This window comes from Salvelinus fontinalis, chromosome 12, assembly GCF_029448725.1.
Source record: "Salvelinus fontinalis isolate EN_2023a chromosome 12, ASM2944872v1, whole genome shotgun sequence".
NCBI classification, from domain to species: domain Eukaryota; kingdom Metazoa; phylum Chordata; class Actinopteri; order Salmoniformes; family Salmonidae; genus Salvelinus; species Salvelinus fontinalis.
The window spans coordinates 23,790,405-23,813,823 of NC_074676.1; the positions used below are offsets into that span (position 1 = coordinate 23,790,405).

The window sequence follows — 23,419 nt, forward strand, 5'->3', positions numbered from 1 at the left end:
AGGGGGATGTGTGTTATGGTAGGGGGATGTGTGTTATGGGTAGAGGGATGTGTGGTGTGGGTAGGGGTATGTGTGTTATGGGGAGGGGGATGTGTGTTATGGGTAGGGGGATGTGTGTTATGGGGAGGGGGATGTGTGTTATGGTAGGGGTATGTGTGTTATGGGGAGGGGGATGTGTGTTATGTGTAGGGGGATGTGTGTTATGGGTAGGGGGATGTGTGTTATGGTAGGGGATGTGTGTTATGGGGAGGGGAATGTGTGTTATGGGTAGGGGGATGTGTGTTATGGTAGGGGGATGTGTGTTATGGGTAGGGGGATGTGTGTTATGGGTAAGGGGGGGGGGGGGTGTTATGGTAGGGGGATGTGTGTTATGGTAGGGGGATGTGTGTTATGGGTAGGGGGATGTGTGTTATGGGTAGGGGGATGTGTGTTATGGGTAGGAGGATGTGTGTTATGGTAGGGGGATGTGTGTTATGGGTGGGGGGGGGTGTTATTGTAGGGGGATGTGTGTTATGGTAGGGGGATGTGTGTTATGGGTAGGGGGATGTGTGTTATGGGTAGGAGGATGTGTGTTATGGGTAGGTGGGGGGGGGGGGGTGTTATGGTAGGGGGATGTGTGTTATGGGTAAGGGGCTGTGTGTTATGGTAGGGGGATGTGTGTTATGGGTAGGGGGATGTGTGTTATGGGTAGGGGGATGTGTGTTATGGTAGGGGGATGTGTGTTATGGGTAGGGGGATGTGTGTTATGGGTAGGAGGATGTGTGTTATGGGTAGGTGGGGGGGGGGTGTTATGGTAGGGGGATGTGTGTTATGGGTAGGGGGATGTGTGTTATGGTAGGGGGATGTGTGTTATGGGTAGGGGGATGTGTGTTATGGTAGGGGGATGTGTGTTATGGTAGGGGGATGTGTGTTATGGGTAGGGGGATGTGTGTTATGGTAGGGAGATGTGTGTTATGGTAGGGGGATTTGTGTTATGGGGAGGGGGATGTGTGTTATGGTAGGGGGATGTGTGTTATGTGTAGGGGGATGTGTGTTATGGTAGGGGGATGTGTGTTATGGTAGGGGGATGTGTGTTATGGTAGGGGGATGTGTGTTATGGGTAGGGGGATGTGTGTTATGGTAGGGGGATGTGTGTTATGGTAGGGAGATGTGTGTTATGGGGAGGGGGATGTGTGTTATGGTAGGGGGATGTGTGTTATGGAGAGGGGGATGTGTGTTATGGGGAGGGGGATGTGTGTTATGGGGAGGGGGATGTGTGTTATGGTAGGGGGATGTGTGTTATGGTAGGGAGATGTGTGTTATGGTAGGGAGATGTGTGTTATGGGTAGGGGGATGTGTGTTATGGGTAGGGGGATGTGTGTTATGGGTAGGGGGATGTGTGTTATGGTAGGGGGATGTGTGTTATGGGTAGGGGGATGTGTGTTATGGTAGGGGGATGTGTGTTATGGGTAGGGGATGTGTGTTATGGTAGGGGGATGTGTGTTATGGTAGGGGGATGTGTGTTATGGTAGGGGGATGTGTGTTATGGGTAGGGGATGTGTGTTATGGTAGGGGGATGTGTGTTATGGTAGGGGGATGTGTGTTATGGGTAAGGGGATGTGTGTTATGGGGAGGGGGATGTGTGTTATGGGTGGGGGGGGTGTTATTGTAGGGGGATGTGTGTTATGGGTAGGGGGATGTGTGTTATGGGTAGGAGGATGTGTGTTATGGTAGGGGGATGTTTGTTATGGGTAAGGGGGGGTGTTATGGTAGGGGGATGTGTGTTATGGGTAGGGGGATGTGTGTTATGGGTAAGGGGATGTGTGTTATGGGTAGGGGGATGTGTGTTATGGTAGGGGGATGTGTGTTATGGGTGGGGGATGTGTGTTATGGTAGGGGGCTGTGTGTTATGGGTGGGGGATGTGTGTTATGGTAGGGGGCTGTGTGTTATGGGTAAGGGGGGGGGGGGTTATGGTAGGGGGATGTGTGTTATGGGTAAGGGGATGTGTGTTATGGTAGGGGGATGTGTGTTATGGGTAAGGGGATGTGTGTTATGGTAGGGGGATGTTTGTTATGGGTGGGGGATGTGTGTTATGGTAGGGGGCTGTGTGTTATGGGTGGGGGATGTGTGTTATGGTAGGGGGCTGTGTGTTATGGGTAAGGGGGGGGGGGTGTTATGGGTGGGGGATGTGTGTTATGGGTAGGGGGGGGTTATGGTAGGGGGGTGTGTTATGGGTAAGGGGATGTGTGTTATGGTAGGGGGATGTGTGTTATGGGTAAGGGGATGTGTGTTATGGGTAGGGGGATGTGTGTTATGGGGAGGGGGATGTGTGTTATGGGGAGGGGGATGTGTGTTATGGGGAGGGGGATGTGTGTTATGGGGAGGGGGATGTGTGTTATGGTAGGGGATGTGTGTTATGGGTAGGGGGATGTGTGTTATGGTAGGGGGATGTGTGTTATGGGTAGAGGGATGTGTGGTGTGGGTAGGGGGATGTGTGTTATGGGGAGGGGGATGTGTGTTATGGTAGGGGGATGTGTGTTATGGGGAGGGGATGTGTGTTATGTGTAGGGGGATGTGTGTTATGGGGAGGGTATGTGTGTTATGGGAGGATGTGTGTTATGGTAGGGGGTTATGGGGAGGGGGATGTGTGTTATGGGTAGGGGATGTGTGTTATGGTAGGGGGATGTGTGTTATGGGTAAGGGGATGTGTGTTATGGGGAGGGGGATGTGTGTTATGGGTGGGGGGATGTTATTGTAGGGGGATGTGTGTTATGGGTAGGGGGATGTGTGTTATGGGTAGGAGGATGTGTGTTATGGTAGGGGGATGTTTGTTATGGGTAAGGGGGGGTGTTATGGTAGGGGGATGTGTGTTATGGGTAGGGGGATGTGTGTTATGGGTAAGGGGATGTGTGTTATGGGTAGGGGGATGTGTGTTATGGTAGGGGGATGTGTGTTATGGGTGGGGGATGTGTGTTATGGTAGGGGGCTGTGTGTTATGGGTGGGGGATGTGTGTTATGGTAGGGGGCTGTGTGTTATGGGTAAGGGGGGGGGGGTGTTATGGGTGGGGGATGTGTGTTATGGGTAAGGGGGGGGTTATGGTAGGGGGATGTGTGTTATGGGTAAGGGGATGTGTGTTATGGTAGGGGGATGTGTGTTATGGGTAAGGGGATGTGTTTTATGGTAGGGGGATGTGTGTTATGGTAGGGGGATGTGTGTTATGGGTAAGGGGATGTGTGTTATGGGTAAGGGGATGTGTGTTATGGGTAGGGGGATGTGTGGTGTGGGTAGGGGGGTGTTATGGTAGGGGGATGTGTGTTATGGTAGGGGGATGTGTGTTATGGTAGGGGGCTGTGTGTTAAGGGTAGGGGGCTGTGTGTTATAGGTAATGGGCTGTGTGTTATGGGTAATGGGCTGTGTGTTAAGGGTAATGGGCTATGTGTTAAGGGTAAGGGGATGTGTGTTATGGGTAGGTGAAGTTGGGATACCGAACATGAGGTCTCATAGGAGATGGTGAGGAGGAGGGTGGTGAGGGGGTAAATTTTGGGAGAACTGGGGTCTGAGGAAGCTCTCCAAGGCTGGGGAGGTATGGAGGTGAGGGGGGAGAGTTAGGGGGAGTTGGGGGTGTTTTAGGGATTCTCATGGGAGGCAAGGCTGGGCTGGGAAAGTGTGGGGGAGGAAGGAAGATAGATGGTTTCCTCATTGTGTTTGTACTGGCCTGGGAACATGCTTTAAGTTATTGGTGGATGTGAGTGACTCATGTCTGAGTATGTGTGTCTGAGTGTGTGTGCATGTGTATCATCACTTGTGTGTGTGTTTGTTTGTGTGTGCATGTGTCACACTTCCTAACCCTTGTGTGTGTGTCTCTCTCTCAACAGGAGGAGGAGCTAGAGCGTCTAGAAAGGGAGTTTGCCATCCAATCCCAGATCACGGAGGCTGCGAGGCGTCTGGCCAGCGATCCGCACGTGAGCAGTAAGAAGCTGAAAAAACAGAGGAAGACGTCGTACCTGAACGCGCTGAAGAAACTCCAGGAGATAGAGAACGCCATCAACGAACACCGTGTCCGCTCTGGAAAGAAACCCACGCAACGCGCTTCGCTTATCATAGAGGGTGAGACTACACACATGCTGAGAGAATCGCTTATACGAACCACATCGCGTAATAAAGAGGGTGAGACTACACACATGCTGAGAGAATCGCTTATAAGAACCACAGCGCGTAATAAAGAGGGTGAGACTACACACATGCTGAGAGAATCGCTTATAAGAACCACAGCGCGTAATAAAGAGGGTGAGACTACACACATGCTGAGAGAATCGCTTATAAGAACCACAGCGCGTAATAAAGAGGGTGAGACTACACACATGCTGAGAGAATCGCTTATAAGAACCACAGCGCGTAATAAAGAGGGTGAGACCAGGCACACACACAATAACAAATTCACATTCACAAACACACACTCACATACACACACAGACACATGGCAAGAAGTGCTCATGAACATGAATTGAAACACACCTACTTCACCTTAACTAATGCCATAGTTAAGTGTTTTCCTCTGTTCTTCTCTCCCACAGAGGCCAACATCGGCTCAGAGGACAGCTCTCTGTCTGACGCTCTGGTCCTAGACGACGGTATGTCTCTCTCTCTCTCTGTCTGACGCTCTGGTCCTAGACGACGGTATGTCTCTCTCTCTCTCTCTCTCTCTGTCTGACGCTCTGGTCCTAGACGACGGTATGTCTCTCTCTCTCTGTCTGACGCTCTGGTCCTAGACGACGGTATGTCTCTCTCTCTCTCTGTCTGACGCTCTGGTCCTAGACGACGGTATGTCTCTCTCTCTCTCTCTGTCTGACGCTCTGGTCCTAGACGACGGTATGTCTCTCTCTCTCTCTCTGTCTGACGCTCTGGTCCTAGACGACGGTATGTCTCTCTCTCTGTCTGACGCTCTGGTCCTAGACGACGGTATGTCTCTCTCTCTCTGTCTGACGCTCTGGTCCTAGACGACGGTATGTCTCTCTCTCTCTCTCTGTCTGACGCTCTGGTCCTAGACGACGGTATGTCTCTCTCTCTCTGTCTGACGCTCTGGTCCTAGACGACGGTATGTCTCTCTCTCTCTCTCTCTGTCTGACGCTCTGGTCCTAGACGACGGTATGTCTCTCTCTCTCTGTCTGACGCTCTGGTCCTAGACGACGGTATGTCTCTCTCTCTCTCTCTGTCTGACGCTCTGGTCCTAGACGACGGTATGTCTCTCTCTCTCTCTCTGTCTGACGCTCTGGTCCTAGACGACGGTATGTCTCTCTCTCTCTCTGTCTGACGCTCTGGTCCTAGACGACGGTATGTCTCTCTCTCTCTCTGTCTGACGCTCTGGTCCTAGACGACGGTATGTCTCTCTCTCTCTCTGTCTGACGCTCTGGTCCTAGACGACGGTATGTCTCTCTCTCTCTCTGTCTGACGCTCTGGTCCTAGACGACGGTATGTCTCTCTCTCTCTGTCTGACGCTCTGGTCCTAGACGACGGTATGTCTCTCTCTCTCTCTGTCTGACGCTCTGGTCCTAGACGACGGTATGTCTCTCTCTCTCTGTCTGACGCTCTGGTCCTAGACGACGGTATGTCTCTCTCTCTCTCTGTCTGACGCTCTGGTCCTAGACGACGGTATGTCTCTCTCTCTCTGTCTGACGCTCTGGTCCTAGACGACGGTATGTCTCTCTCTCTCTCTGTCTGACGCTCTGGTCCTAGACGACGGTATGTCTCTCTCTCTCTCTCTGTCTGACGCTCTGGTCCTAGACGACGGTATGTCTCTCTCTCTCTCTCTGTCTGACGCTCTGGTCCTAGACGACGGTATGTCTCTCTCTCTCTCTGTCTGACGCTCTGGTCCTAGACGACGGTATGTCTCTCTCTCTCTGTCTGACGCTCTGGTCCTAGACGACGGTATGTCTCTCTCTCTGTCTGACGCTCTGGTCCTAGACGACGGTATGTCTCTCTCTCTGTCTGACGCTCTGGTCCTAGACGACTGTATGTCTCTCTCTCTCTCTCTCTGTCTGACGCTCTGGTCCTAGACGACGGTATGTCTCTCTCTCTCTGTCTGACGCTCTGGTCCTAGACGACGGTATGTCTCTCTCTCTCTCTGTCTGACGCTCTGGTCCTAGACGACTGTATGTCTCTCTCTCTCTCTCTGTCTGACGCTCTGGTCCTAGACGACGGTATGTCTCTCTCTCTCTGTCTGACGCTCTGGTCCTAGACGACGGTATGTCTCTCTCTCTCTCTGTCTGACGCTCTGGTCCTAGACGACTGTATGTCTCTCTCTCTCTCTCTGTCTGACGCTCTGGTCCTAGACGACGGTATGTCTCTCTCTCTCTCTGTCTGACGCTCTGGTCCTAGACGACGGTATGTCTCTCTCTCTCTCTGTCTGACGCTCTGGTCCTAGACGACGGTATGTCTCTCTCTCTCTGTCTGACGCTCTGGTCCTAGACGACGGTATGTTTCTCTCTCTCTCTCTGTCTGACGCTCTGGTCCTAGACGACGGTATGTCTCTCTCTCTCTGTCTGACGCTCTGGTCCTAGACGACGGTATGTCTCTCTCTCTCTCTCTGTCTGACGCTCTGGTCCTAGACGACGGTATGTCTCTCTCTCTCTCTGTCTGACGCTCTGGTCCTAGACGACGGTATGTCTCTCTCTCTCTCTCTGTCTGACGCTCTGGTCCTAGACGACGGTATGTCTCTCTCTCTCTCTGTCTGACGCTCTGGTCCTAGACGACGGTATGTCTCTCTCTCTCTCTCTGTCTGACGCTCTGGTCCTAGACGACGGTATGTCTCTCTCTCTCTCTGTCTGACGCTCTGGTCCTAGACGACGGTATGTCTCTCTCTCTCTCTGTCTGACGCTCTGGTCCTAGACGACGGTATGTCTCTCTCTCTCTCTCTGTCTGACGCTCTGGTCCTAGACGACGGTATGTCTCTCTCTCTCTCTCTGTCTGACGCTCTGGTCCTAGACGACGGTATGTCTCTCTCTCTCTGTCTGACGCTCTGGTCCTAGACGACGGTATGTCTCTCTCTCTCTGTCTGACGCTCTGGTCCTAGACGACGGTATGTCTCTCTCTCTCTCTCTGTCTGACGCTCTGGTCCTAGACGACGGTATGTCTCTCTCTCTCTCTCTGTCTGACGCTCTGGTCCTAGACGACGGTATGTCTCTCTCTCTCTCTGTCTGACGCTCTGGTCCTAGACGACGGTATGTCTCTCTCTCTCTCTGTCTGACGCTCTGGTCCTAGACGACGGTATGTCTCTCTCTCTCTCTGTCTGACGCTCTGGTCCTAGACGACGGTATGTCTCTCTCTCTCTGTCTGACGCTCTGGTCCTAGACGACGGTATGTCTCTCTCTCTCTGTCTGACGCTCTGGTCCTAGACGACGGTATGTCTCTCTCTCTCTCTCTGTCTGACGCTCTGGTCCTAGACGACGGTATGTCTCTCTCTCTCTCTCTGTCTGACGCTCTGGTCCTAGACGACGGTATGTCTCTCTCTCTCTCTCTGTCTGACGCTCTGGTCCTAGACGACGGTATGTCTCTCTCTCTCTCTGTCTGACGCTCTGGTCCTAGACGACGGTATGTCTCTCTCTCTCTGTCTGACGCTCTGGTCCTAGACGACTGTATGTCTCTCTCTCTCTCTCTGTCTGACGCTCTGGTCCTAGACGACGGTATGTCTCTCTCTGTCTGACGCTCTGGTCCTAGACGACTGTATATCTCTCTCTCTCTCTCTGTCTGACGCTCTGGTCCTAGACGACGGTATGTCTCTCTCTCTCTCTGTCTGACGCTCTGGTCCTAGACGACGGTATGTCTCTCTCTCTCTGTCTGACGCTCTGGTCCTAGACGACGGTATGTTTCTCTCTCTCTCTCTGTCTGACGCTCTGGTCCTAGACGACGGTATGTCTCTCTCTCTCTCTCTGTCTGACGCTCTGGTCCTAGACGACGGTATGTCTCTCTCTCTCTCTGTCTGACGCTCTGGTCCTAGACGACGGTATGTCTCTCTCTCTCTCTCTGTCTGACGCTCTGGTCTTAGACGACGGTATGTCTCTCTCTCTCTCTCTCTGTCTGACGCTCTGGTCCTAGACGACGGTATGTCTCTCTCTCTCTGTCTGACGCTCTGGTCCTAGACGACGGTATGTCTCTCTCTCTCTCTCTCTGTCTGACGATCTGGTCCTAGATGACGGTATGTCTCTCTCTCTCTCTGTCTGACGCTCTGGTCCTAGACGACGGTATGTCTCTCTCTCTCTGTCTGACGCTCTGGTCCTAGACGACGGTATGTCTCTCTCTTTCTCTCTCTCTGTCTGACGCTCTGGTCCTAGACGACGGTATGTCTCTCTCTCTCTCTCTCTGTCTGACGATCTGGTCCTAGATGACGGTATGTCTCTCTCTCTCTCTGTCTGACGCTCTGGTCCTAGACGACGGTATGTCTCTCTCTCTCTGTCTGACGCTCTGGTCCTAGACGACGGTATGTCTCTCTCTTTCTCTCTCTCTGTCTGACGCTCTGGTCCTAGACGACGGTATGTCTCTCTCTCTCTCTCTGTCTGACGCTCTGGTCCTAGACGACGGTATGTCTCTCTCTCTCTCTCTGTCTGACGCTCTGGTCCTAGACGACGGTATGTCTCTCTCTCTCTCTGTCTGACGCTCTGGTCCTAGACGACGGTATGTCTCTCTCTCTCTCTGTCTGACGCTCTGGTCCTAGACGACGGTATGTCTCTCTCTCTCTCTCTCTGTCTGACGCTCTGGTCCTAGACGACGGTATGTCTCTCTCTCTCTCTCTGTCTGACGCTCTGGTCCTAGACGATGGTATGTCTCTCTCTCTCTCTGTCTGACGCTCTGGTCCTAGACGACGGTATGTCTCTCTCTCTCTCTCTCTCTGTCTGACGCTCTGGTCCTAGACGACGGTATGTCTCTCTCTCTCTGTCTGACGCTCTGGTCCTAGACGACGGTATGTCTCTCTCTCTCTCTGTCTGACGCTCTGGTCCTAGACGACGGTATGTCTCTCTCTCTCTGTCTGACGCTCTGGTCCTAGACGACGGTATGTCTCTCTCTCTCTCTCTGACGCTCTGGTCCTAGACGACGGTATGTCTCTCTCTCTCTCTCTGACGCTCTGGTCCTAGACGACGGTATGTCTCTCTCTCTCTCTCTGTCTGACGCTCTGGTCCTAGACGACGGTATGTCTCTCTCTGTCTCTCTCTGACGCTCTGGTCCTAGACGACGGTATGTCTCTCTCTCTGTCTGACGCTCTGGTCCTAGACGACGGTATGTCTCTCTCTCTGTCTGACGCTCTGGTCCTAGACGACGGTATGTCTCTCTCTGTCTCTCTCTCGGCACTAAAATACATCTAAAAGTTCATCAGTGTCTTTCTAATTGGGACTAATCAGTGATCCATCAATCTAACCAAACCCTATTTACTCTCACTCTATCAGATGACCCCCAGATGACAGGGACCCCCACCTTCTCTCCGGCAGCGTCTCCCCATAAGGGCCTCCCTCCCCGGCCTCCCTCCCACAGCCGGCCCCCTCCCCCCCAGTCTCTAGATGGCCTCAGCCACCTGCACTACTCTCACTCCGAATACGACAAGTCCCCCATCAAACCCAAGATGTGGAGCGAGTCCTCGCTGGACGAACCCTATGAGAGGGTCAAGAAACGCTCTTCACACTCCAAGTGAGAGGTCAACTCTGTTGCCATGATGATATATCTATACTGGGGTCGTGGGGCATGTGATAGTTGGTTGAATGATAGTATAATGCTTCTACACCTGCATTGCTTGCTGTTTGGGGTTTTAGGCTGGGTTTCTGTACAGCACTTTGAGATATCAGCTGATGTAAGAAGGGCTATATAAATACATTTGATTTGATTTGATGAATGATTAGAAGATAGCAACAGTAATGTTAAGGTTTTCTAAGGACTCTGTCTCTCCCTGTCCAGTCACAGGCGGTTACCCGGCTCTGGTAGTTGTGCGGAGGCAGGAGGCAGTAACTCTCTGCAGAGTAGCCCCATCAGGAGTGTTCCTCACTGGAGCCCCCAGTCCAGCATGCCCTCCACCCCCGACCTGAGGAACAGGACCCCTCACTACGTACACTCCACCAGGTAACCACCAGATAACCTCAAAATAACCTTCAGAAAACTACCGCGCTATGGTCACCTCACTAGGTCAAAGTCACAACCATACTGTAACCTCTCTCTCCATCTTTCCCTTCCTCTCTCCATCTCTCGCCCTCCCTCTCTGCATCTCTCCCTCCTTTCACCAGGTCTGTGGACATCAGTCCCACCCATCTTCACAGTCTGGTTCAGCACTTTAGGAACCGCAGCTCCAGCCTGGAATCTCAGGGCAAGCTACTGGCCTCCGACCCCGACACACACACTCACACACACACCCTGGGAGCCCCGGGCAGCCCTGACATCTTCCTGGCCCCGGGGACTCGCAGCTCCAACGGCTCGGACCCGCTGGATGACTGTTCGTCCTGTACCTCCCAGAGCAGCTCAGAACACTACTATCCTGGGGTAGCTCCAGGCTCCAACCCAAACTACTCCACCCTAGGAGAGGACTCCCCTTCCAAAGCCAGGCAGAGACAGAGACAGAGACAGAGGCACAGGTTAGTACAGCAGAGGTGGGTGTGTCCAGAGACTGACTTTAGGCTTGTTTACCAGAGGAGTTGTTTCTATGTTTAATATGTATGTTAACCTCCTCTCTCTCTCCAGGTCTGCAGGTCACCTTGGTTCCTCTAACTCTGGCTCCATGCCCAACCTTGCAGCCAAGAACGGTTCAGGGTGCGGTGGTACGGGGGGGGCAGGGACTGGGTCAGGGCACCACGGGGTGTACCTCCACAGCCAGAGCCAGCCCTCGTCCCAGTACCGGATTAAAGAGTACCCCCTGTACGTAGAGGGAAGCCCCAACCCGGTGGTGGTGCGCAGCCTGGAGAGTGACCAGGAGGGCCACTACAGTGTCAAGGCCCAGTTCAAAACCTCCAGCTCCTACACAGCCGGGGGCCTCTACAAGGAGACCTGGGGGGGTGAGGAGGGGGGAGAGGGGAGCAGCAGACTCACCCCGTCCCGCTCCCAGATCGTACGGACTCCCTCACTGGGTCGAGAGGGGGGAGGAGGGGGGAGGGCGGTGGTGACAGATGAGTTGAGGTGTTGGTACCAGCGCTCTACGGGCAGTGTAAAGGAGAGGAGTCACTCCGGCTCCAACACGTCGGACAGCGGCTCGCTGCAAGGCACACTGGGACTCGGACGAGGGAGCAGGGTGGGGACGCTCGCCAAGGGATCACCAGGTGGGTGATAACACACACACGTAGACCCGTTTATGTTCTAAGCTAGGCTTGAATCTGGTAGGATAGTTAGAGATTTGATTGGGTCAGGCATTGTAAAGGGCAGATATATACACTGCTCAAAAAAATAAAGGGAACACTTAAACAACACAATGTAACTCCAAATCAATCACACTTCTGTGAAATCAAACTGTCCACTTAGGAAGCAACACTGATTGACAATAAATTTCACATGCTGTTGTACAAATGGAATAGACAAAAGGTGGAAATTATAGGCAATTAGCAAGACACCCCCCAAAACAGGAGTGATTCTGCAGGTGGTGACCACAGACCACTTCTCAGTTCCTATGCTTCCTGGCTGATGTTTTGATCACTTTTGAATGCTGGCGGTGCTCTCACTCTAGTGGTAGCATGAGACGGAGTCTACAACCCACACAAGTGGCTCAGGTAGTGCAGTTCATCCAGGATGGCACATCAATGCGAACTGTGGCAAAAAGGTTTGCTGTGTCTGTCAGCGTAGTGTCCAGAGCATGCAGGCGCTACCAGGAGACAGGCCAGTACATCAGGAGACGTGGAGGAGACCGTAGGAGGGCAACAACCCATCAGCAGGACCACTACCTCCGCCTTAGTGCAAGGAGGTGCACTGCCAGAGCCCTGCAAAATGACCTCCAGCAGGCCACAAATGTGCATGTGTCAGCATATGGTCTCACAAGGGGTCTGAGGATCTCATCTCGGTACCTAATGGCAGTCAGGCTACCTCTGGCGAGCACATGGAGGGCTGTGCGGCCCCACAAAGAAATGCCACCCCACACCATGACTGACCCATCGCCAAACCGGTCATGCTGGAGGATGTTGCAGGCAGCAGAACGTTCTCCACGGCGTCTCCAGACTCTGTCACGTCTGTCACACGTGCTCATGTGCTCAGTGTGAACCTGCTTTCATATGTGAAGAGCACAGGGCGCCAGTGGCGAATTTGCCAATCTTGGTGTTCTCTGGCAAATGCCAAACGTCCTGCACGGTGTTGGGCTGTAAGCACAACCCCCACCTGTGGACGTCAGGCCCTCATACCACCCTCATGGAGTCTGTTTCTGACCGTTTGAGCAGACACATGCACATTTGTGGCCTGCTGGAGGTCATTTTGCAGGGCGCTGGCAGTGCACCTCCTTGCACTAAGGCAGAGGTAGCGGTCCTGCTGCTGGGTTGTTGCCCTCCTACGGCCTCCTCCACGTCTCCTGATGTACTGGCCTGTCTCCTGGTAGCGCCTGCATGCTCTAGACACTACGCTGACGGACACAGCAAACCTTTTTGCCACAGTTCGCATTGATGTGCCATCCTGGATGAACTGCACTACCTGAGCCACTTGTGTGGGTTGTAGACTCCGTCTCATGCTACCACTAGAGTGAGAGCACCGCCAGCATTCAAAAGTGACCAAAACATCAGCCAGGAAGCATAGGAACTGAGAAGTGGTCTGTGGTCACCACCTGCAGAATCACTCCTTATTTGGGGGGTGTCTTGCTAATTGCCTATAATTTCCACCTTTTGTCTATTCCATTTGCACAACAGCATGTGAAATTTATTGTCAATCAGTGTTGCTTCCTAAGTGGACAGTTTGATTTCACAGAAGTGTGATTGACTTGGAGTTACATTGTGTTGTTTAAGTGTTCCCTTTATTTTTTTGAGCAGTGTATATACACACACACAGATGAAGACGGAAGTTTACATACACTTAGCTTATAGTCATTAAAACTCATTTGTCAACCACTCCACAAATTTCGTGTTAACAAACTATAGTTTTGGCAAGTCAGTTAGGACATCTACTTCGTGCATGACACAAGTAATATTTCCAACAATTGTTTACAGACAGATTATTTCACTTATAATTCACTGTATTACAATTCTAGTGGTTCAGAAGTTTACATACACTAAGTTAACTGTGTCTTTAAACAGCTTGGAAAATTCCAGAAAATTATGTCATGGCTTTAGAAGCTTCTGATAGGCTAAATGACATAATTTGAGTCAATTGGAGGTGTACATGTGGATGTATTTCAAGGCCTACCTTCAAACTCAGTGCCTCTTTGCTTGACATCATGGGAAAATCAAAAGAAAATCAAAAAAAATTGTAGACCTCCACAAGTCTGGTTCATTCTTGGGAGCAATTTCCAAACGCCTGAAGGTACCACGTTCATCTGTACAAACAATACTACGCAAGTGTAAACACCATGGGACCACGCAGCATACCGCTCAGGAAGGAGACGCATTCTGTCTCCTAGAGATAAACGCACTGTGGTGCAAAAAGTGCAAATCAATCCCAGAACAACAGCAAAGGACCTTGTGAAGATGCTGGAGGAAACAGGTACAAAATTATCTATATCCACAGTAAAACGAGTCCTATATCGACATAACCTGAAAGGCCGCTCAGCAAGGAAGAAGCCACTGCTCCAAAATCGTCAATAAAAAGCCAGACTAGGGTTTGCAACTGCACATAGGGACAAAGATCGTACTTTTTGGAGAAATGTCCTCTGGTTTGATGAAACAAAAATAGAACTGTTTGGCCATAATGACCATCATTATGTTTGGAGTAAAAAGGGGGAGGCTTGCAAGCCGAAGAACACCATCCCAACTGTGAAGCACGGCGTTGGCAGCATCATTTTGTGGGGGTGCTTTGCTGCAGGAGGGACTGGTGCACTTCAGAAAATAGATTGCATCATGAGGAAAGAAAATGATGTGGATATATTGAAGCAACATCTCAAGACATCAGTCAGGAAATTAAAGCTTGGTCGCAAATGGGTCTTCCAAATGGACAGTGACCCCAAGCATACTTCCAAAGTTGTGGCAAAATGGCTTAAGGACAACAAAGTCAAGGTATTGGAGTGGCCATCACAAAGCCCTGACCTCAATCCTATAGAAAGTTTGTGGGCAGAACTGAAAAAGCATGTGTGAGCAAGGAGGCATACAAACCTGACTCAATTACACCAGCTCTGTCAGGAGGAATGGGCCAAAATTCACCCAAATTATTGTGGGAAGCTTGTGTAAGGCTCCCCGAAACGTTTGACACAAGTTAAACAATGTCAAGGCAATGCTACCAAATACTAATTGAGTGTATGTAAACTTCTGACCCACTGGGAATGTGAAGAAATAAAAGAAAGAAAATAAATAAATAAAAGCTGAAATAAATCTTTCTCTCTACTATTATTCTGACATTCCACATTTTTAATACAAAGTGGTGATCCTAACTGACCTAAGACAGGGAGTTTTTACTGGGATTAATTATCAGGAATTGTGAAAAACTGAGTTTAAATGTATTTGGCTAAGGTCTATGTAAACTTCCAACAACTGTATATACACACTACCGTTCAAAAGTCACTTAGAAATGTCAAAATACCAGTCTTAACGTCAACAGTGAAGTGTCGATTCCGGAATGCTGGCCTTCTAGGCAGAGTTCCTCTGTCCACTGTCTGTGTTCTTTTGCCCATCTTAATCTTTTCTTTTTATCGGCCATTCTGAGATATGGCTTTTTCTTTGCAACTCTGCCTAGAAGGCCAGCATCCCGGAGTCGCCTCTGCACTGTTGACATTGAGAATGGTGTTTTGTGGGTACTATTTAATGAAGCTGCCAGTTGAGGACTTGTGATGCATCTGTTTCTCAAACTAGACAAACTTTTAAATGGTAGTGTATATTCTTTACAGAATAGTTAGTTCATGAAAGAACATTGGAGAGGCTGATGTTCATCAGAGTGTGTGTGAATGAGGGTAAAGCGATCCCTGAACCAAATGGAGCTCGTTAGTCATGTTAGTTACAGTGGGGCATAGCTGGGATAACACAGCCCTTGACCACTTATTGACGTGTGTGTGTGTATAACTGTATGTCTCTCTGTACTTCAGCGTCCCCTCACAGCCCGAGGAGTGGGACTCCCTCTAGTGAACAGGCCGCAACACCCACGCCCCCCTGCAGCCCACAACACATCCTCAACTGGCAGAGCGGGTACGACACACACATGCACGCGCATGACAGACACACAGACAAACAGCACACACACATGCACACAACAATACATCATTTGCAGAGTGATATATAACGTGTTTGGGGTTAAAGACCAGGCACTCAGGATCCTAATCCTATTTGACATTTAATCCTGGGTTAAAGGTTAAAGGCTTTGGCTCCTGTATTGCAATTCACAGGACAGAGTCTACATCCTCACAAAACATATTCAGCGTCTACGCTTCTTTTTACAACCTCTATAACCTCTGCCTTACCAACCCCTAACCTTTGTCCTTCTCCGGCACGGTACTCTGTCTAGCTACTGATCACACGGCTGTCTTGTCTTCCTAAAGGACTAACTGATTTGTTAACTTATCTTTCCTCTCTTTCACTCTTCTCTATTTTTCCTTCCCATTCCATCTCTCTTCATCTTTCTCCCTCTCTCCCTCTCACTCCCTCTCCTCCTGTACTAACCTCTCTGTCTGTCTGTCTGTCTGTCTGTCTGTCTGTCTGTCTGTCTGTCTGTCTGTCTGTCTGTCTGTCTGTCTGTCTGTCTGTCTGTCTGTCTGTCTGTGTTTCCTGGTTTAGCGGTACAGCAGACAGCTCTCCTACTGAAGACGTGTGTCAGTCTCCCACTCAGCCCAGCTCTGACGCATAGAGGTACTATCTGTCTGCCAGGACTCTCCCCAAACACAGACCTAGAAATACAACAAATATACCAGAGAACTACTGAACAACAATTGAGAACCATAGACCATAAAAACAACCCATACTGTTGGTCTGGACACTCCTAGACTTCCAGGACATAGAAACAAACCCGATAGAATAAATCCTGGCACCTAGACCAGAGACATAGAAACAGAAACTCAAATAGATCAGGGGCATAGAAATAGATCGCCTTGACTAGGTATGTAGAGACAGAACCTGAACTAGATCAAAGGTGTAGAAATAGAATCTGTTTTCTAGATTCTTAGTTTTGTACCAAATGCTGAGTTGAATAGGCTCTTCCCGTTTCCAATCCTTTCTAATTGCAAGTTTGGGAATGGTGTATGTTCTATCTGCTCTGTTTCTATGACTGTAACTGGACTCTGCATGTCTGCTGTGTGTGGCTGCTCTCTAAAGCAGGCCTTAAGACTCATCTTTATCGGCTGGCCTACCCTTCCTCCTAGACTTTGATTGTTGCTTTTATGATATGGTTATACGTATATTTGCTTTAGTAAAACAAAAACAAGAATTTTATTTCATGAGATTATTCTTGTAGAATTAAAAGCGCTTCACAAATGTAATGTATTATTATTATTACTACAGTAAATCCTAACCCTCACTCTGTACTCTATTACCAGCCGTAATTGAACTTGAACTTAGTCAACTCAATAGCGTTTCTCACTGTTGACTTCTCCGAGGCGTGTGCTCTCATTCAGTCCCCCTCAAAGATTGTTAAGCAGTAGCCACAAGGAGTATCCAAAATAATACCAGTTCATTCATTCTAAAACCACGAAGGGAAGTGAAAGATTGGACACTGCGGGTAGCGAGCAGAGAAACAGAAATGCACTCTAGTCACCTACTGTAGTTTTAGACTAGTACACTAACAGGGCGTGTGTCTTGCCATAGAGACAGCAATATAGGAGGAGTGATTGGCCAGTTTGGAAGGAGGCCTGAAAAGAGGGAAAGGCCTTATGGATTGTACACATTGTTTTCACAAAAGCTTTAGATCTCGACAAAGACAGTAACCATCAGAGCAGTGAGACCAAAACGACACAAACCAATTAAGTTCATTGATCATAACGGTTTGTTACAGTCCTTGATTCAGACCTCCCCTTGATGAAGAAGTGCCCAACGGTTTTACTAAGCAAAGAAAACAATAACTTCTGTAGATTTTGTGGAAGCCAAGTGCATAAGCCATCAGTCCTCTCCTTATTTCCATAATTAAAAATGGTATTCTCGCTCTCTTTCTCTCAATCTCTCTCTCGCTCTCTCTGTCTGCAGGTCATTCAATGATAGTTGTTTTCTCAGCAGTCCTCTGTGTTCAGAGCTGGCAGATGTCCAGTGGTACGGACACGACAAGGCCAAACCTGGAACCCTGGTCTGACCTACTGACCACCACCCAACACCTACTGACCCTCAACACTGACCCTTACTGCCTCCACCAACCTCTCCTCTAGCCCTGACTAGACTGGCCTCATCATGGACAGGAAACCCTCCTCCATCCCTCCCTTTGTCCATCTTTCCCTTTATCATTTGATGTGCATATCAAGCTTGGTTGAGCTGGGGTTTATAGGAAGGACATGTCCAACTGGGCAGGACTATTGCTGTGGAACAGCCAAACAGAGCCGCTGAATGATCGTGAACTCTGACCTTTAATCCCTGACCCTGCTTCAGTCTGAGCCCCAGGGAGACCAGGAGTGGGAAAGGGGGGAGGTGGGGGGGAAAGAGCACACACACAACCTCCTGCCCAGACTACACGGCCCTCAGGCCCTGACTTATATCTACCCCTGACCCCAGTGTGTTGCCAGTCAATCAGAGGATACCTGCAAGATGAAATGTGTTTTGGCTCATATTCTGGGCCTGTGTGTGTACGCTGGATCTGCTAGGTTAATTTCATTGTTGAAGTCTTTGTTTATTTCTCTGTATCGTTTTGTACAAAAAAGTGAAAATATTGCTTGGGAGAGACTCAATTACTTTTTCACCCTTTAGGAAAATTGCAGAGCAGATTATTGGAGAATTCTAGATCATCTGAAAGACAAACGTACAAACATTCCCAACAATTATAATCCCAATCCCAACTATCTATCCCACAACCAAAGATCCACCTGACTGACCAATGGCACCAGTCCCATGGACACACTGGGAACACTGGTTTATCATACTGGAAGTTACACCCCACATACTGGGAGTTCTCAGAGGAACTGAAAGACTGGTCAATTCTACTGGGATCCTGCTGGGAGTTCTGACCACATCTATTGGGATGTCAGTCATCTGAATTGGGAGTGTACAACAGCCAGCCAGACTGATCGACTAGTCTCTGGTACTAGGACGATCCACACTGCTACTGAGCAGTGAGCTCCTAGACTTGGATGTTTTGCCACTATGCTGGGGCACTGTGCTCAGCTGTACTGGGAGATTATGGGCGGACTGGGGGCCCTGCACAGCCAGACCCCAGACAGACAGGGACAGACTGGGGGCCCTGCACAGCCAGACCAGAGACAGACAGGGACGGAATGGGGGCCCTACACAGCCAGACCAGAGACAGACAGGGACAGACTGGGGGCCACAGACACTTCTTCAGGGTTTGGGTCCTGGAGAGCCAGAATATGCTAGGAATCTCTTGCTTAAAGCTAATGTCTTGAGTTTGGGTGAAACTGTAGCTATGTGTGTAGTAGTTTTGGGTTGAATTGGAATTAAGACCACATGTAGTTTTGTGGGTTTATATCCAAACATATCTACAGGCTTTCGGTGGTCTATTTCATCTGGCTCCTCCCCTTCATTTGACTTTCTGGTGAGAGGTGAACGCTGATTGGATGTTTAGGGCTGTGTGGAGCTGTCAATCACACAGTTGTAGCGAAGGGCACACACCTCCCTCACTGTCGAGCTGTGCATATGATGAGATTGGTGAGATACTAAACACTTCTCCATGCGTTGTGACATCATATACCTGACTGTCTGTGCAGTCCTGGGTTAAAAAACGGGATGCAACCCATGTTTAAGGACCAGTCTGTCTGTGTGACGTCAATCTGTCAGTCTGTCTGTCTGTCCAACCCCAAGATTGGTCATTGTCTCAGACACCAGTGTATTATATTTGTGGGTTCATATTTAGATAAAGCATGAGACCTGTAAACTCCAGAGGGTCCTCATTTGTACAGGTCATTATCTCAGGCTATGCTCGCTCTGCCTAATATCTATCAACCGGTCAGAACACACACACATTATTTTCTCAGTGGTGCCATCTATGTCTGTACTCTAACCCAGCACTGAAAACCAGGGGCGCTACTTTCACGGGGGGGACACATTCTGAAATTGCATTTGTCACAGTTTTATCATTGGAATGTGATACAAAACTAGGCATGGGTGTGCTTTAGGACCATGCGGACGCCTTCGAGCGGTCGGTTAGACTGTTTGGAATGTTAATAATAATAATAATATGTCCCCCCCACTTCTTAAACCAAAGTCGCGCCCCTGCTGAAAACAGCCGCTCACTAAAACTACAAACCATATAACTACAAATCCCACAGGGCCCAGTTCCTAGTCTAGCAGAGGAAGTGTCTGCTGTATAGAGATCCTGCTTCCCAGAGCCAAATGAACAGCAGGAAGAGGTTTATACACCAATCAGAGAGATGTTAAGTATTCAATCTAAGTTTTGATACCAGAGCACAACATACACAGTTAAACACAATATATGAAAACTATGGGCTCCCGAGTGGCGCGGCGGTCTAAGACACTGCATCTCAGTGCAAGAGGTGTCACTACAGTCCCTGGTTTGAATCCAGGCTGTATCACATCCGGCAATGATTGGGAGTTCCATAGGGAGGTGCACAATTGGCCCGGGGTAGGCCGTCATTGTAAATAAGAATTTGTTCTTAACTGACTTGCCTAGTTGTTTTATATATAAACTATAGGCCTATAATATACAGAACCAGTTTTCATCTAGTTCTCCTAATGACTTTTTGATACATATAAGGGGATTAAGAACATCTGCATAACAACACATTCATGGTGTAAGAGTAAATCCAGACTTAATATAAAAAACACACACACATCTAGTATCGAAATAATGTCACACCAGAATCAAACAGGGTGTTTATATTATCGTGCTTCTATAAATACACTGAACAAAAATATAAATACAACATGTAAAGTGTTGGTTCCTTGTTTCATGAGCTGAAATAAAAGATCCCAGAAATGTTCCATATGCACAAAAAGCTTATTTCTCTCAAATGTTGTTCACCAATGTGTTTATATCCCTGTTAGTGAGCATTTCTCCTTTGCCAAGATAATCCATCCACCTGACAGGTGTGGCATATCAAGAAGCTGATTAAACAGCATGACCATTACACAGGTGCACCTTGTGCTGGGGACAATAAAAGGCCACTCTAAAATGTGTAATTTTGTCACACACCACAATGCCACAGATGTCTCAAGTTTTGAGGGAGCATTCAATTGGCATGCTGAATGCAGGAATGTCCACCAGCACTGTTGCCAGATAATTTTATGTTCATTTCTCTACGATAAGCCGCTTCCAACGTTGTTTTAGAGAATCTGGCGGCACGTCCAACTGGCCTCACAACCGCAGACCACGTGTATGGCGTCTTATGGGAAAGCAGTTTGCTGATGTCATTATTGTGAACAGAGTGCCCCATGGGGGCGGTGAGATTATGGTATGGGAAGGCATAAACTACGGATAACGAACACAATTGCATTTTATCAATGGTCATTTAAATGCACAGAGATCCCGTGACGAGATCCTGAGGCCCATTGTCGTGCCATTCATCCACCGCCATCACCTCATGTTTCAGCATGATAATGCACGGCCCAGTGTGGCACAGATCTGTACACAATTCCTGGAAGCTGAATATGTCCCAGTTCTTCCATGGCCTGCCTACTCACCAAATATGTCACCCATTGAGAATGTTTGGGATGATCTGGATCGACGTGTATGACAGTGTTCCAGTTCCCGCCAATATCCAGCAACATCGCACATCCATTGAAGAGGAGTGGGACAACATTCAAAGGCCACAATCAACAGCCTGTTCAACTCTATGCTAAGGAGATGTGTTGCGCTGCTTGAGGCAAATGCTGGTCACACCAGATACTGACTTGTTTTCTGATCCACGCCCATGCCTTTTTTTTAAGGTGTCTGTGACCAACAAATGCACATCTGTATTCCCAGTCATGTGAAATGAATAGATTAGGACCTAATGCATTTATTTAAATGGGCTAATTTCCTTATATGAACTGTAACTCAGTAAAATCTTTGAAATTGTTGCATGTTGCATTTATATTTTTGTTCAGTATAGATGATGTCATCAATGAACTCTGAACTTTGACATTGGTTTAGTAAGTGAGGCCATCAGCGTATCCCGCGGTAACAGGGCTGTGACACAGCGAGAAGTTATAGCCATACCCTTGAACCCCTACATTTAATTTCTAGATTCCATACACCTCTTGCTTATGTAGACCGACACATAGACCAACTCTTGTTACAAGCAAATTCTAAAACAAGTATTTTAAAGCACACCTTATGGTTTTGTACTGGGGAAAAGAAACCTTTGCCTAACATTGTTGTAATGCTGTAAGTGGACAGTCGTTATTGTGTGTACAAAAACCCAAACAAAACAATTCATTGCGGTCTCTCAAGCACATGTATGCCTGTGCTTTGTACAGGGTTTATATCCTCCATTGAATCTAAAAAAAAACACAAATATAAAATATGGTTTAAAGGTTGCACAAAATCTTACCCTGTCAGATTAGTTGAACTTGTACCATGCAGCATGGTGGACCTAAAATTCCTTCCGTTTGTAGGAGTTTTACGGCCCCCTCCCCAACCCTGCCACACTACAAGGTGTCCTGGTAAAATGCTGTGTTTTTTATGAACATTGACCTCTCCTGTAGTTCACCTCCTGAGAATCACTGGGGAACTGCATTCTGCCATCAGCTATGCTATGCTAAGGCTTGTTAGCCTGTCCATTCCCACTGAATGAGCCACCTCTGCTAGCTCACACCATACCATGCATGCTCCGTGGTTCCCGAAACAAACAAAAAGGAACAAATATACCCAAAACATGAGCAGTCCATGTGGTAAGACCATCCCTCTCCCCTCACCTTTTCCTCCTAAACAGAGAAGCATTCCTGTATCCATGACAACACCCAGTTTGACCTTTGACTCCTAACCCCTGTGGTAATCTCTGACCTCTGAGCCCAATGTGACGCTGTGTGTTGTACCCTCTTCTATAGCCCCCCCTATGCCCATACTGTCTGTACCCCCTACGCCCATACTGTCTGTACCCCCTACGCCCATACTGCCTGTACTCCCTACGCCCATACTGTCTGTACTCCCTACGCTCATACTGTCTGTACCCACTACGCCCATACTGTCTGTACTCCCTACGCCCATACTGTCTGTACCCCCTACGCCCATACTGTCTGTACTCCCTACGCCCATACTGTCTGTACTCCATAGGAACATAAAACATTTTTATAGTTAAAGAAGATTAAACTAACTATTTTATCAACCTCTTTCCTGTACATGCTGTACGGAGGGGCACTGTAAGCCTATGTGGAGTTTCTAACATTGTTTAACCTCTGTTTCTTTTTTTCTTTTTCAAGTTCTGACATAGTAAGAATCCTTTCAGGTGCTACATGATGACCAGTTACTGCTTTTTGTCACATAGGATATAGACTCTCCTCATTGTTGTCAATAGTTTTAATACCAGTAGTGCAGAATGGAAACCGTTCCTTTAGGCACCAGTTCAGTAAGACACCACTCCACCAGACCATAGAGCATGTAACATGATTTGATTTGTTCTCTTCAACGTTAACCTGACAAAAAGGTGTTGTAGGAAAAAAACGATGTGGAATTCACACAAAAAAAGACAGAATTCAACAGTTAATTTATTATTTTTTCTATTAAGAATTTGTATAGTAACTGTACATTTTTCTAAATGGTGTTGTTGGAAACTAATGATGAAATGTCCAGATGAGAAGACTTGGTGGTTATTGAGATTAGGAAAATAAATTATTGCTGAATGTTCTCAAGATGGCGTCCTCCTGTCTCTTCTTCTCTGTGTAGTCAATCAATCAATCAAATGGATGTATACATCCCTTTTTTTACATCAGCCGATGTCACAAAGTGCTGTACAGAATCACAGCCTAAAACCTCAAACAGCAAGCAATGCAGATGTGGAAACATACTATCTGTACCCCCCCTACGCCCATACTGTCTGTACCCCCCTACGCCCATACTGTCTGTACCCCCTACGCCCATACTGTCTGTACCCCCTACGCCCATACTGTCTGTACCCCCTACGCCCATACTGTCTGTACCTCCTACGCCCATACTGTCTGTACCCCCCTACGCCCATACTGTCTGTACCCCCCTACGTCCATACTGTCTGTACCCCCCTACGCCCATACTGTCTGTACCCCCCTACGCCCATACTGTCTGTACCCCCCTACGCCCATACTGTC

At 48.7% G+C, this 23,419-nt stretch overlaps 1 protein-coding gene across 13 annotated transcripts in view; it reads left to right on the forward strand.

Moving 5' to 3' along the window:
- The window catches only part of LOC129867013 (FERM domain-containing protein 4A-like), a 228,374-nt gene extending 205,387 nt beyond the window's left edge, over positions 1-22,987 (forward strand). For 9 of the 13 annotated variants that reach the window (XM_055940110.1, XM_055940111.1, XM_055940107.1 and 6 more), the window contains exons 17-24: positions 3,857-4,088; positions 4,556-4,612; positions 9,416-9,653; positions 9,918-10,079; positions 10,241-10,585; positions 10,692-11,263; positions 15,142-15,241; positions 17,225-22,987. In XM_055940110.1, the coding sequence (XP_055796085.1) occupies positions 3,857-4,088; positions 4,556-4,612; positions 9,416-9,653; positions 9,918-10,079; positions 10,241-10,585; positions 10,692-11,263; positions 15,142-15,241; positions 17,225-17,327 (1,809 nt within the window). In that variant the 3' untranslated portion in view covers positions 17,328-22,987. Of the gene's footprint in view, positions 1-3,856; positions 4,089-4,555; positions 4,613-9,415; positions 9,654-9,917; positions 10,080-10,240; positions 10,586-10,691; positions 11,264-15,141; positions 15,242-15,826; positions 15,899-17,224 lie in introns of all 13 variants that reach the window. The other 4 variants (XM_055940113.1, XM_055940105.1, XM_055940108.1 and 1 more) reach the window with 3 other exon arrangements.
- Positions 22,988-23,419: the final 432 nt, after the last annotated feature.